This window comes from Nerophis ophidion, linkage group LG27 (genome assembly GCF_033978795.1).
Source record: "Nerophis ophidion isolate RoL-2023_Sa linkage group LG27, RoL_Noph_v1.0, whole genome shotgun sequence".
Taxonomy (NCBI): domain Eukaryota; kingdom Metazoa; phylum Chordata; class Actinopteri; order Syngnathiformes; family Syngnathidae; genus Nerophis; species Nerophis ophidion.
The window spans coordinates 10,996,224-11,011,842 of record NC_084637.1 but is presented as its reverse complement, the minus strand read 5'-3'; the positions used below and the strand labels follow the sequence as shown (position 1 = coordinate 11,011,842).

The following is a 15,619-nucleotide window of genomic DNA, read 5'->3' as shown; positions in this document are numbered from 1 at the left end:
GCTCCACAAACCACGTTAAACCCAGATTTCGATCTAACAACGGTCTTAACTCATTCTCTTTCTATGCCACATCAATGTGGAATGCACTCCCAACAGGTATAAAAGTAAGTGCATCTCTATCCTCCTTCAAAACCGTTCTAAAACAACACCTCCAGACAACTTCAAACCTTTACTAATACCTTCCTCCATTCACATCCCATGTCCCCGGATTATAAATAACCTAATGTAAATAATCAAATGTACTTCTAATGTATTTACTTGTTCTTATGCTATCTGAACTCACTATGTTCTCTGCTGGCTGTACATATCCTACTAAGTAAGACCTACACTGGTTCTTAACCTTATTGAAGGTACCGAACCCCACTAATTTCATATGTGCATTCACCGAACCCTTTAGTGAAAAAACAAAAACAAAATTCTAATTCATGACAAAGTTATATGATTTTTTTTTTACTGGTGCACAAAATGAACCGTGCATGAACATCACCTTGTTCAAAGAACAAAACCAACACATGAAAATGGATGGATGATACTTTTTCGTCACTTATTGTTTGTCTTTGGTACAATAATGTGTATATTTTAGGCCATTGGTTCTTTGTTTGATTTTTGCAAAAATGTATACAGTATATCTATTTTTATATTGCTATTTTTATCTTTTGTATGAAAATTATTATGTAACAACATTTATTAGTATTTTTTGGTTCTTTGTTGTTGCTATTTTTGTATTATGACAATTTATTATTGGATCATGTTGTACTGCATTTTAATCGTTTGTTCTGTGGTTGTGTGATGTTTTTTGCCTGGACCCCAGGAAGAATAGTCTCCACTGCGGTGTAGACTAATGGGGATCCTTAATAAACTAAACTAAACATGAACTCACACCTGCAAATCAGATGGAAAATTAGTGAGAACATTGTTTGGGTTTATCCATAAAACGCAGATAGGGAAAAGTTGTTATTTACATGATGAGTTGGGTGTGTCTTGACCTCCGCGGTGGAGGCTCCGCCGAACCCCTGAGGCAGACTCGCCGAACCCCTTGGGTTCGATCGAACCCAGGTTAGGAACCACTGCACTATATTGACAAAAGTGTTTGGCCGCCTGCCTTGACTCACATATGAACTTGAAAGTGCCATCCCATTCCTAACCCATTGGGGTTCAACATGATGTCGGTCCTTCTTTCGCAGCTATTACAGCTTCAACTCTTCTGGGAAGGCTGTCCACTAGGTTGCGGAGATTGTTCATAGGAATTTTCCACCATTCTTCCAAAAGCACATTGGTGACGTCAAACACTGATGTTGGTTCGAGAAGGCCTGGCTCTTAGTCTCTGTTCTAATTCATCTCAAAAGGTAAAACAACTTGCACTGAGCCTAGTCTATAAAATCCGCTACACCTCCCTGATACCGAAGTACATGTCCAACTACTTCCTTAACGTAAATGACCGCCATAACCACAACACCGGGGGGAGCTCCACAAACCACGTTAAACCCAGATACCGATCTAACAAAGGTCTTAACTCATTCTCCTTCTATGCCACATCAATGTGGAATGCACTCCCAACAGGTGTAAAAGTAAGTGCATCTCTATATTCCTTCAAAACCGCTCTAAAACAACACCTCCAGGCAACTTCAACCCTTTACTAATACCTTCCTCCATTCACATCCCATGTCCCCGGATTATAAATAACCTGATGTAAATAATCAAATGTACTTCTAATGTATTTACTTGTTCTTATGCTATCTGAACTCACTATGTTCTCTGCTCGCTGTACATATTCAACTAAGTAAGACCTACACTGTCTCAATGTCCATTTCTCTGTTGATGCAATTGTTGATGACTGAAGTACTGATATCAACCAAAGCTTCTCATCCCACCCCCGGATTGTAAATAATTCAACGTATATACTATGATGATTAATCTGTGTGATGACTGTATTATGCTGATAGTATATATGAATTGATTAACGTGGACCCCGACTTAAACAAGTTGAAAAACTTATTCGGGTGTTACCATTTAGTGGTCAATTGTACGGAATATGTACTGAACTGTGCAATCTACTAATAAAAGTATCAATGAATCAATCAATGAATCAATCAAAGGTGTTCTATCAGGTTCAGGTCATGACTCTGCAGGCCAATTAAGTTAATCCACACCAGACTCTGTCGTCCATGTCTGTATGGGCCTTGCTCTGGGCATTGGTCCACAGTCATGTTGGAAGCGGAAGGGGCCCGCTACAAACTGTTCCCACAAGGTTGGAAGCATGGAATTGTCCGTGTTTTGGTATCCTGGAGCATCTTAAAACTCCTGAAAAACAACCCCACACCATAATTCCTCCTCCACCAAATTTCACACTCGGCACAATGCAGTCTGAAATGTACCGTTCTCCTGGCAACCTCCAAACCCAGACTCGTCCATCGGATTGCCAGATGGAAAAGCATGACTCATCACTCAAGAGAAGGTGTCTCCACTGCTCTAGAGTCCAGTGGCGACGTGTTTTACAACACTGCATCCCACGCTTGGTGATGTATGGCTTAGATGCAGCTGCTCGGCCATGGAAGCACATTCCATGAAGCTCTCTGCATACTGTACGTGGGCTAAATGGAAGGTCACATGAAGTTTGGAGCTCTGTAGCAACTGACTGTGCAGAAAGTCGGCGACCTCTTTGCGCTTCAGCATCTATTGACCCGTCTCTGTCAGTTTACGTGGCCTACCACTTGGTGGCTGAGTTGCTGTTGTTCCCAAACTCTTCCATTTTCTTATCATAAAGCCAACAGTTGACTTTGGTATTTTTAGGAGCGGGGAAATTTCACGATTGGATTTAATGCATAGGTGGCATCCTATGACAGTTCTATGCTGGAAATCCTGAGAGTGGCCCATTCTTTCGCAAATGTTTGTAGACACAGTCTCCATGCCTAAGTGCTTGATTTTATACACCTGTGGCTGGGTCAAGTGATTAGGAAACCTGATTCTGATCATTTGGATGGGTGGCCAAATATTTTTGGCAATATAGTGTATAGTGCAAATAGTGATTTTACTTGGATTTATTTTAAAGGACGCACCAGTAAAAGAAGCAGAAGAGAAGCATACATTTGTTATTCAAGTTTACAAGTAGGCCTATGGGGCCGCAAATTGCTAAAATGTTTAACACATTTGTCTCAGTTCGCAGAGGATTCAAGATGCAAACAGTTTGGCACTGGAACAGATTATTTCTATTACTTGTTATTTCCTTTATTAGGAAAACTGTTTACAAATCTGAAGTGGAAGAACTTCCCTTAGTTTAATACCAGGCATTAAACTAAGTGATTATTAATGAATTGCTTTTCAATGCATTAAGTCGGGATGGCCAAAGTGCATAATAGTTAAAGTACTACTAATAGTCACACACACACACTAGGTGTGGTGAAATTACCCTCTGCATTGGACCCAGCCCCTGGGAGGTGAGGGGAGCAGTAAGCAGTAGCAGGGGCCACGCTCGGGAATCATTTTGGTGATTTAACACCCAATTCCAACCCTAATGCTGAGTGCCAAGCAGGGAGGCAATGGGTCACATTTTTATAGTCTTTGGTATGACTTGGCCGAGGTTTAAACTCACAATGCTGTCAAATGATAGAAATCAGACTTTTGAATATGGATTAAATAATGATTAATCACAGGTTATTACATAATTGCATAATTTAAATGCTATTTTGTGGTCAGAATGTCAAACAGGAACATTTTTAAATGTTTCACTTGGATGTACGTCATTTATTTGCTCCAAACTTTATATTACGTCTATCTATAGTCCCATCTGTGTTTATTTCGAAGAAGCGTTTTCCAGTGAATTGTCTTTGCACTGATCACTATTCGTATAACAACCCATGTCGCCTTTCAGGGAACCATTCAGGTAAAGGAGCATGTATGGTCAAAATAAATTGTGTGATTAAGCTGCGTACTTACATGATTAAAGGCCTACTGAAACCCACTACTACCGACCACGCAGTTTGATAGTTTGTATATAAATGATGAAATATTAACATTGCAACACATGCCAATACGGCCTTTTTAGTTTACTAAATTACAATTTTAAATTTACCGCGGAGTTTCTTGTTGAAAACGTCACAGAATGATGACGCGTGTTTGTGACGTCTTGGGTTGTAGCGGACATATTAGCACAGCACCACACACAGCTAAAAGTCGTCTCTTTTCATCACATAATTACACAGTAATTAGGACATCTGTGTTGCTGAATCTTTTGCAATTTGTTCAATTAATAATGGAGACTATAAAGAAGAATGCAGTTGGTGGATTGCAGCTGCCTTTAGCACCGAAACACAGCCGGTGTTTCTTTGTTTGTTGTGAAGCTTTAACACAGAGGGGTCAAGCGAACATGTTTCTCCACGTCAACCAGCAAGTTTTTGGATGGGAAAATAAGTCGGCTCTTACCGGAGACATCACTGGATTATGCGACATCCTCCTGCAGCTCAAAAAGGCAGCTGTGATCTTGGCTCCTACACTGGCGTTCACCGCAGCCATCCGACTTTCAGGTATGACTTTACAATCTCACTAAAACACTATTAAAACAATAAGCAGATAAGGGATCTTCCAGAATTATCCTAGTAAATGTGTCTAATTACATCTGAAACGGTCCCCCTGGAGCCGTTGCCTTTTCTTTTCTTTTTTGTGCTTCACTCAAACTTTCCTCATCCACAAATCTTTCATCCTCGCTCAAATTAATGGGGAAATTGTCGCTTTCTCGGTCCGAATCGCTCTGGCTTCTGGTGGCTATGATTGTAAACAATGTGAGGATGTGAGGAGCTCCACAACCCGTGACGTCACGCGCACATCGTCTGCTAATTCCGGTACAGGCAAGGCTTTTTTATTAGCGACCAAAAGTTGCGAACTTTATCGTCGATGTTCTCTACTAAATCCTTTCAGCAAAAATATGGCAATATCACGAAATGATCAAGTATGATAAATACGAAGAATGGACCTGATACAGTCAAAACAAACTGCGTGATTAAATGATTCATGTGATCATTTCTTTGACTAATCACATGAGTTAACCTATTTTTTGACACCCCTACTAAAACAACTGATGTATAACAAAAGAGCGAACAGGTGTAATGTAATAGAAAAAAAGGTGAAATGTTAAGCTTGGTTGTTCTTTTAAAAAAATCTATATTGTATTGGTTTTAAACATTTTAAATCCTTTGATTTTTGGAAAAGGCTTGTGCACCCCTGCATTAAAAACATTATTTTCACTGACTGATTTTCAATTAAGAAAAAACAAAGTAATATGCACCCAAGAAAGGCTGAAAAATAAATTACTTTTATTAGGAGTCACAAACTGACGCTAACCTACACTTTGAAACAGGTTTGGTAATGATCTGTAATAATATTTTTTTGATTTGTTTCCTATCTTGAACCTCTAACTAACACAGTGAGGGACATCTCACTTCTGGCTGACGATGGTCCTGGCAATGAGCTCTTTCATTATCTCATTGGTTCCTCCATAGATGGGCTGAATACGGGAGTCTACAAATGCCCTGCAAGAGCAAATAGATGATTCAGCAACATTTTTGAGACACTGTGGTCAACACAGCATTTACTTAGCGATGGGGTACTCCCACATGTAGCCCCAGCCACCGTGGAGCTGCAGGCACTGCGTGGCCACCTTGTTCTGGAGATCAGATGCCCTGCAGGGTAAAAAAAAAAAGACATTTAGCGCTAAAGAGTATCAGCACACACTCAAAAGAAATGCACCTCTCACCAGTATTTGGCCATGGAAGCTGTAGAAGGGTCAAGACGTCGGTCAGTGTGCAGCTGCAGGCAACTGTCAATGAACGCTCTGCCCACACAGATTTCTGTCTTTAGCTCTGCCAGTTTGTGCTGTACGGTCTGTGCAGGGTAACCAAAGGCGTGCAAAGTCACTTTAAGTCACAAACATGCAAAACTGCAGAAGACAACACCTGCAGGTGAGCGATTGTCTTCCCAAATGCTTTCCTCTGCAACACGTAGCTCCTGGTCTCCTCAAACATGAACTCACAGCTGGCGATGGCCATGTCTGCAATCACCAGACGTTCCTAAACAGAAATCCTCACCATAAGCCTGACATGAAGAAATGTGCTGTGTGCACGAGGGGACATTTACCTGTGGCAGCTCATTCATCAGGTAGTAGAAACCCTTGTTGACTCCGCCTAATAGTGCATCAGCTGGGAGCCGCACGTCCTCAAAGAAAAGTTCAGCCGTGTCCTTCAGAAGAAGATGAGATATGATAAAAGTGGTGCAATGGAGCTGGGGAATAACATCTTCGGCGAATGTACCTGCGCTTTGAGGCCGATCTTTTCCAGCTTGCGACCTTTCTGGAAGCCTTTCATACCTTCCTCCAGCAGGAAAAGGCTGATGCCATGTGCTGCTGTCTTTGCCTCGCGGTTGGTCACGGCCACCACCACCACCAGGTCGGCCATCCAGCCATTGGTGATGAACACCTACACAGGGGCGCAAGGCATGCAGATTTACTAAATAACCACTTTAAAGGCCTACTGAAACCCACTAGTACCGACCACGCAGTCTGATAGTTTATACATCAATGATGAAATATTAACATTGCAACACATTCCAATACGGCCTTTTTAGTTTACTAAATTCCAATTTTAAATTTCCCGTGGAGTTTATTGTTGAGAACGTCGCAGAATGATGACGCATGCGCGTGACGTAAGAGACTGTAAGGAAATATTAGCGCTGCACGACTCGCGGCTAAATTCGTCTGCTTTAACAGCATAATTACACAGTAATTTGGACATCTGTGTTGCTGAATCTTTTGCAATTTGTTTATTTAATAATGGAGACTATAAAAAAGAATGCTGTTGGTGGAAAGCGGTGGATCGCAGCTGTCTTTAGCACAGAGACACAGCCGGTGTTTCTTTGTTTTTTGTGAAGCTTTAACACAGAGCGGTCAAGCAAACATGTTTTCTCTACGTCAACCAGCATGTCTTTGGATGGGAAAATTGTGATTTTAAGTCTTACCGGAGAAATCAGTGGATTATGGGACTTCCTCCTACAGCTCAAAAAGGCAGCTGTGATCTTGGCTCCTCCATTGGCTTCTCTGAGAGACACTGGCGTTCACCGAAGCCATCCGACTTACAGGTATGTCTTTACAATCTCACTAAAACACTATTAAAACAATAAGCAGATAAGGGATCTTCCAGAATTATCATAGTAAATGTGTCTAATTACATCTGAAACGCTGCCTTGAGCCATCGCCTTTTCCTTTTTTTCTTCTTTTTATCCAGTACTTCACTCTAAACGTCCTCATTCACGAATCTTTCATCGTCGCTCAAATTAATGGGGAAATTGTCGCTTTCTCGGTCCGAATTGCTCTTACTGCTTGGTAGCTCCCATTATAAACAATGTGAATATGTGTGGAGCCATGCAACTCGTGACGTAACCCGCACATACTTCCGGCAAAGGCAGGGCTTTTCTATTAGCGACCAAAAGTTGCCAACTTTATCGATGATGTTCTCAGGCAGACCAAAATCAGACTCAGGGAACCGGACGCCCCTGCCATGCATAGTCCCCTGATATGTCTGCCAACAAGGTGACTCTCATGGCGAATTGGACTTGGGTCGCAAGCTGAGGTCTGATCATCCTGTAGCTGGCCGCCTCTGGAGAGGGTGTATAGTGTTAAAGGCCGAAACACCCAGTGACCCAGAGGAACACTACTGATGATGCGCACCCGTAAATTATTTTATCCTTCAGGTCTTCCATTCACGTTCACTGTTCACCTACAAGGCCACCAAGTGTATGTGCTCGCAAAGGATGCAAACATCTCATTCTGTTTTTAATTTGTTTTAGGAGTCTTTTTACGTGTTTTTTAGGAGTATTTTTTACGTGTTTTAGGAGTTTTTTTTCTGTGTTTAAGGAGTCTTTATGTGTTTTAGGAGTCTTATTATGTGTTTTAGGAGTCTTGTTACGTGTTTTAGGAGTAATTTACGTTTTAGATGTCACTGGGCATCTCTTCGGAGTCATTTTATGTGTTTTGGAGTCGTTTTTAATGTTTTAGAAGTTGGTTGTTGTGTTTTTGAATGTTTTACTAGTCATTTTAATGTGTTAAGTCATTTTATGCAATTGTGTTTCGCACAAGATGTAGAACATGTCACTCTGTGTTTTCTGGAATCTACTAAATCCTTTCAGCAAAAATGTGGCAATATCGCGAATTGATCAAGTACGACACATAGAATGGACCTGCTATTCCCGTTTAAATAAGAAAATCTCATTTCAGTAGGTTTTTAATCTTGTTTCCTAAAAGCCTTTGCATTTTACCGTAATTTCCAGACGCCAACTTAATCCCCAACTTTATACAATGCTGCGGAAAATTGATAGATTTTTCCAGGTTCCCGAGCTTCACATTGGGCCAATAAACTTAGCCTTGTCACATCAGAAATGTTTCACATTTAATCACATACACTCACACCGCTATTAAGTGAGCCGTTAAGCACCCTATGGACTCACCCTCATTATGGAAAAGTATCAACAAAATGCACACCGAGGCACAACACACGGCATGCTAGCAGCGACCGGGCTCGGACAACAAGTAAAAGCTAGAGCTGGAAGACCCTCCTGCCTCGTTAACATCTCCCCTTTGGGAACACTTTGGCTGCGCGGTGCGATACAACAATAGAGGACGGAGGTTTGCCGACATTGTTGAGCACCAGTAGGGTACGCTTCTGCCAACACGTCAAACATGCTAACCCCTTTAGAGCGGCACCACCGCATTCAAGCAGCCTCTCCTCGGCGAGTCAGGCAGGGCTGAAGCAATAACAAATGTTTTTATAGCAGCAGATTTAAGACCATCCATCCTTCTATTTTTCTACCGCTTGTCACTTCCGGGGTTGCAGGGGGTTGCTGTATTGCATTAAAAACTAGATTTTGACCCACTTCTATGGTGGAAGAACAATAAGCCCGTATATCCTCTTACTGCCAAGTTAGCCAGGATGGAGGGGGGGGTAAAGAAAAGTTAATCTGAGGCTGAGTTGACTTGAAACTGTTTAATGTTGCACTTTTTATATGTAGAGGAAAAGTGTTGTCATTTTATTTCATCGAGCAACAACCTGAGGCAGTTTAACCTGGACCCCGACTTAAACAAGTTGAAAAACTTATTGGGGTGATACCATTTTGTGGTCAATTGTATGGAATATGTACTGTACTGTGCAATCTACTAATAAAAGTATCAATCAATCAATCAAAAAAAAGCACTTTATATGTAGAAAGGTTTTTATAAGAAACCATTCTGAGCCTTATCTTATTTAGTTTTTATTTTATATATGTTGACCACATAAGCCCTGGCAGTGGACCCTGTGTGTATATGTATGTTATCCCATTGTGTACAAATTTGGTAAATAAATAACAAAAACATTTATATTTTGTTGTTTTCTTACTGTACCGAAAATTAACCAAACCGTGACCTCTAAACCGAGGTACGTACCGAACCCAAAATTTTGTGTACCGTTACACCCCTAGTTACAGGCACTGTCTTTTGTTAAATTTGTGAAAGAACACAAGTGCCTGTGTATTCAGGTGCTCTGCATAGCACTGATTTTCAGTGTGCCTTTGTTGGAGTACTGGTCAGAGTAGTAGAATCTACTTTACTATTGTTAGTCAGGGGTGGGTAGATGATACTTTACTACTGTAAGTTAGGGGTGGATAGATTAATCCAAATATTTATCGTATTGATACCAAAGGTAATAGTATCAGCACTGGTTTAGTACTAGCATGATTAAATCAATTTGCTAGTGTTTATTTTCATTATGTCTATGTTTATTTAAAAATGACAGTGTACACTACTTAACATTGCTGTAAATTTACCAGAATTAGCCACAAAGCTTCATTTAATCTGGACAGATCTTAAAATGGCCTAAGTAAAAACAGTAAAAAGATTTAACAGTGAACAAAGCAAATCCAATTGAAAAAGCAGTAAAATACACATCACTATACCACACCCTTTAAAAACACTATGTACATATAAAATAAACTATGGTACAGACAGGTACAATTATTACAATTTAAACGTGCGGATTATTTAAACAGCAGAAACTCAAGTGGCAGCACGGTTGGGTTAGAGAAGGGACATATAAAATTAATCTTATGAATAAATGACAGGTTTGACGTGTTATGTGTATTCATAATATTTTGTTTGATATCATGTGATTTTTTGTTGCATAACATTTTGATATATTGCTTTTTTAGTTATTGTACGGCGTGTTTGTCTGATTCAGTTTTATATTAGCAGTTTTCCCCAAGTTTTGCCCTGTTTTTTTTTTTTTTTAATTCTGTTTAGGTTCTCAAACAGGCAAAGTAGACATTGTGCAGAACAAACTAGACTGCCCGCCTATCATTTCTCGGAATCAAGTACCCAAACAAAACATGTCATGTGTTAGGTGTATTGTTTTGAGATAAGAGCTGTTTCTCGGCAAATTGTTATGATTTAAGTTGCAAGCAAAAATTTGAGTGACAAGCATCGCTGCTATTAGTGGTCGTAGCAAAAATAACACTTAACTCGTGAGATCCGGCCAAAACATCTGGTCCTACTCGCCAGCATTATCTTACAGCTAATGATGGACATAGCTTTGTTTTTCCAAGCATGGGAAGGAAGTGAGTGAGTTCAGTTTGAACGAATCACTGCTAGTCTGCACCGTACTGAAGCAGAATGACTTGATAAAGCCACCTAAGGATGTTAAAATAATATCCAAACTGCGGACATTTATCTATTAAAATATAAAAAATATGCTGATGGTGTGTTTGACGGAGAAGCAGTTCGAACGCGATTCTGTAGAAGTCCGCTCTTCAAGATAAATGCTGTACATTACTACTACATTATTTCATAAAACTATTGTAGTTGTTAGTAGTATGTTCTCTTGTATTGTTTTATACAATAGTTATTATCAAAAGTTTGTTTTTCTTTGTATAAGGTATGCTACATTGCAAAATTGTGTTGTTGGAAATGATTTCAATTCATTTCAATTGAAAACGTTGAGAAGCTCCGTCATCCGGGAGGAGCTCAAAATAAAGCCGCTGCTCCTCCACATCGAGAGGAGCCAGGTGAGGTGGTTCGGGCATCTAGTCAGGATGCCACCCGAACGCCTCCCTCGGGAGGTGTTTCGGGCATGTCCGACCGGTAGGAGGCCACGGGGAAGACCCAGGACACGTTGGGAAGACTATGTCTCCCGGCTGGCCTGGGAACGCCTCGGGATCCCCCAAAAGAGCAGGACGAAGTGGCTGGGGAGAGGGAAGTCTGGGTTTCCCTGTTTAGGCTGTTGCCCCCGCGACCCTACCTCGGATAAGCGGAAGGATGAAAACGTTGATTTGAAAGGCAAGTGTTTTGACTTAAGAGCACAGTAAGATTGTAAAATGAAGTCCCAGTGCATTTGTTTTTTTTACTGACGACTGCAAAATAAGCCATCGCGCACTGGAACTAAGGCTGGGCGATATGGCCTTTTTTTAATATCTCGATCATTTTAGGCCATATCCCGATACACGATATATATCTCGATATTTTTGTCTTAGCCTTGAATTGAAGTGAAGTCAAGTGAAGTGAATTATATTTATATAGCGCTTTTCTCAAGTGACTCAAAGCGCTTTACATAGTGAATTAACACTTGATACATATAATCACAGCAGTATGATGATTCATTCTTCTTCATACTGCATTAATATATGCTCATTTTAAACTTTCATGCAGAGAAGGAAATCACAACTAAGTCAATTGACCCAAACCGTATTTACTAAACAGTTATTAGCAGGTGACTTTTCAAATGATGTTACATTTAAGCAGTAATGCTACTTTTGGTAGCAACGCTTCTGCCCCACACTTGACAAATTAAAGTTGTCTATTCGACATGGGCTTCACGGTGGAAGAGGGTAAGTGCGTCTGCCTCACAATACGAAGATCCTGCAGTCCTGGGTTCAAATCCAGGCTCGGGATCTTTCTGTGTGGAGTTTGCATGTTCTCCCCGTGAATGCGTGGGTTCCCTCTGGGTACTCCGGCTTCCTCCCACTTCCAAAGACATGCAAGTGGGGATAGGTTGATTGGCAACACTAAATTGGCCCTAGTGTGTGAATGTGAGTGTGAATGTTGTCTGTCTATCTGTGTTGGCCCTGCGATGATGTGGCGACTTGTCCAGGGTGTACCCTACCTTCCGCCCGATTGTAGCTGAGATAGGCGCCAGCGCCCCCCGCGACCTCGAAAGGGAATAAGCGGTAGAAAATGGATGGATGGATTCGACATATTCCCGCTTGAAGCCGAAGCACCGCCAGACGATGGACGCCCTTGCTGTTTTTGTTAGGAAATAATTCTTCTTTCATTTGTTACTAGATTCGCATCTTCTTTCTCTCGTAATACCACTCGCATGGCTTCACTAGCATCAAAGCTAATGTTATCCATGCTGCTACCTCTCTGCTCCGCGAGGGCGAGTACGTATGTGACGTATGACGTGACAGGATGTGACGTATGTAAGAAGGTGCGCTTACACTCCGTGAGAAGGAGACATAAGAAGGAGTGGGAAACTAAAAACAACTGCATGAGAACGTATACTCAAATATCACGATATAGTCATTTTCTATATCGCAGAAAGACAAACCCGGGATATAACGCCCAGACATAACTGGAACTAATGGAAAGCAACACAAAAAAAACACACACGAGGTTCTTGCCACCTACGGCAGCTACTTCACCTTGTTGCCATTCAGGATCCAATCGCTGCCGTCCTGTTTGGCATATGTCCGCACACCCTGAAGGTCACTGAAAATAGTAATACAAAATATGTCAAAACAGATCGAAGCAGTCCTACTTCTCGAGACAATCATGAGTCCTCACCTGCCTGCTCCTGGCTCCGTCATGGCGATGGCACAGATGCATTCCCCAGAAGTCATCTTTGGAATGAAGCGTTGGATCTGCTCTTTAGTGCCGTAGTTGAGGATGTAAGGCATGACGATGTCGGAGTGAAGCCCAAAGCCTGGGCCTGAACAGTTGGAGTACATCCTGTTGGGACGAAATCAGAAACACATCAGAGAAAGGACATAAGAAGTGATTCAGTTTGTTTTGTCCACTCACTGTTCTTCCCATGTGATGGCCGCTGAGAGCAGGTCCCCGCCGATTCCACCACACTCTTCTGGCGTCATAACTCCCAGCAGGCCTTGCTCGCCCGCCTTCAGCCACACCTCCCGGCTCACCTGGCCTGCCTTCTCCCATTCCGTATGATGCGGAATCACCTCCTCTTGGAAGAATCGCCGCACGCTCTGCCTGAAAAGGTCGTGGTCCGCGTTGAAAATCCTGCGAGTCCCAATGTCCGTCAGGTTCTTTGCACTGGACGTCTCCAGACGAGTGGAGGGGACGGGATGGCCGAGTTCTTGGGCATCGTTGTGCTGCAGTCTGCAGTTATTATTTGAATATTTTCATTGTATTTATACAAAAACAGCTCTAAACAGTTAAAGGCCTACTGAAACCCACTACTACCGACCACGCAGTCTGATAGTTTATATATCAATGATGAAATATTAACATTGCAACACATGTTCTCCCAGCACCGATCACGGCTAAAATTAGTATGTTTTTATCACATAATTACACAGTATTCTGGACTTCTGTGTTGCTGAATCTTTTGCAATTTGTTCAATTAATAACGGAGAATACAAAGAAGAAATATGTTGGTGGAAAGCGGTGTATTGCAGCCAGCTTTAGCAACACAAACACAGCCGGTGTTTCTTTGTTTGTTGTGAAGCTTTAATGTGAAACGGAGCGGTAAAGCGAACATGGTTCTCTACCACAGTGGTTCTCAACCTTTTTTCAGTGATGTACCCCGTGTGAACATTTTTTTAAATCAAGTACTCCCTAATCAGAGCAAAGCATTTTTGGTAGAAAAAAAGAGATAAAGAAGTAAAATACAGCATTATGTCATCAGTTTCTGATTTATTAAATTGTGTAAACAGTACAAAATATTGCTGATTTGTAATGATCTTACTTCAACTATTTGGAGAAAAAGATATAAAAAAAACTAAAAACTTGTTGAAATATAAACAAGTGATTCAATTATAAATAAAGATTTCTACACATAGAAGTAATCATCAACTTCAAGTGCCCTCTTTGGGGATTGTAATAGAGATCCATCTGGATTCATGAACTTCATCCTAACCATTTCTTCACAAAAAAGGAAATCTTTAACGTCAATATTTATGGAACACGCCCACAGAAAATCTTGCTGTCAACACTGAATATTGCATTGTTGCATTTCTTTTCACAGTTTATGAACTTACATTCATATTTTGTTGAAGTATTTTTCAACAAATATATTTATAAAGGATTTTTGAATTGTTGCTATTTTTGGAATATTTTTATAAAATCTCACGTACCCCTTGGCATAAATTCAAGTACCCCCAGGGGTACGCGTACCCCCATTTGAGAACCACTGCTCTACCACATGTCAACCGGGCAGATTTTGGTGAGAAATTTGTGGTAATAAGTCGGCTCTTACCGTAAACATGAGCTGAGCTTGTGTCGTTCCTCCTGCAGCTGTAAAAGAGGCAGCTGCGACTTTCTTGGCTCCTCCGTGGCTTCCTTTAGAGACACTGGCGGTCACCACACCCCTCCAACTTTCAGGTATGACCATATAATCTCACTAAAACACTAGTAAAACAATAAGCAGATAAGGGATTTTCCAGAATTATCCTAGTAAATGTGTCTAATAACATCTGAATCGATCCCGCTGCCCTCTCTTTTTTTTTTTCCTTCTAGTACTTCACTCTCACTATCCTCATCCACACATTTTTCATCCTCGCTCAAGTTAATGGGGAAATCGTCGCTTTCTCGGTCCGAATCGCTCTCGCTGCTGGTGGCCATGATTGTAAACAATGTGGAGCTCCACAACCCCTGACGTCACGCGCACATGGTCTGCTACTTCCGGCACAGGCAAGGCTTTTTTAATAGCGACCAAAAGTTGCAAACTTTATCGTCGATGTTCTCTACTAAATCCTTTCAGCAAAAATATGGCAATATCGCGAAATGATCAAGTATGACACATAGAATGGACCTGCTATCCCCGTTTGAAGAAAACAATTTCATTTCAGTAGGCCTTTAAAGGCATTGGATGATTTAAAACCACACTTATAATACTCACCTAGCAGCAACTGACGGCAGCATATGTTCTGAACTGCACACATTTTTCAAACCAGAACGACAGATTTGTGCAACACTTCTGACAAACATGGCAGAAAAGAAGGCGTCAAAACAAATCCGTACGTCGTCTATTTGCAAGCTCCAGTGTTACTTTGCTCCTCCCAGTGGACTTTCACTTCCAAGTGGAGTAATGTGCTTCCTCTGCTGAGAACTGCAAGCTAAGTCAATGATTTAAAAATTCAGCGACTTTATAAAAAAGTCTCCCAAAAAACAAGAAACCTATCGTTGATTAAAAAATAAATAAATGTAATATCTACACTTTTTTTTCACGTACCTCAAATATGAATGTATGGACATTGACGAGTGTAATTACTGTTGTTAGTGTTGAACGTCATGGTAAATAAAAAGGAGGCAAATAGTTGTACAATAAATCTACGAAGATCATTAAAGTTATTTTTTGAGGTGCCGTTTTCTTCT

At 41.1% G+C, this 15,619-nt stretch overlaps 1 protein-coding gene across 1 annotated transcript; it reads right to left on the bottom strand.

The window, feature by feature from the left end:
• Nucleotides 1-5,289: 5,289 nt before the first annotated feature.
• Nucleotides 5,290-15,619, bottom strand: acadl (acyl-CoA dehydrogenase long chain). Its single transcript, XM_061889873.1, has 10 exons — nucleotides 15,144-15,619; nucleotides 13,085-13,402; nucleotides 12,848-13,012; nucleotides 12,706-12,772; nucleotides 6,300-6,464; nucleotides 6,127-6,228; nucleotides 5,946-6,059; nucleotides 5,747-5,874; nucleotides 5,586-5,672; nucleotides 5,290-5,522 (listed from the first exon to the last, which is right to left on the bottom strand). Exons 1-10 carry the CDS (start codon nucleotides 15,230-15,232, stop codon nucleotides 5,429-5,431), a joined length of 1,329 nt encoding a protein of 442 aa, XP_061745857.1. The 5' UTR covers nucleotides 15,233-15,619; the 3' UTR covers nucleotides 5,290-5,428.

Coding starts and splice junctions, on each gene's coding strand:
- acadl (XM_061889873.1), bottom strand. CDS start 15,232: ATGTTTGTCAGAAGTGTTGCACAAATCTGTCGTTCTGGTTTGAAAAAT. Junction 13,403..15,143: donor CTGCCGTCAGTTGCTGCTAG/GTGAGTATTATA, acceptor TAATAACTGCAG/ACTGCAGCACAACGATGCCC. Junction 5,673..5,746: donor GCTTCCATGGCCAAATACTG/GTGAGAGGTGCA, acceptor TTTACCCTGCAG/GGCATCTGATCTCCAGAACA.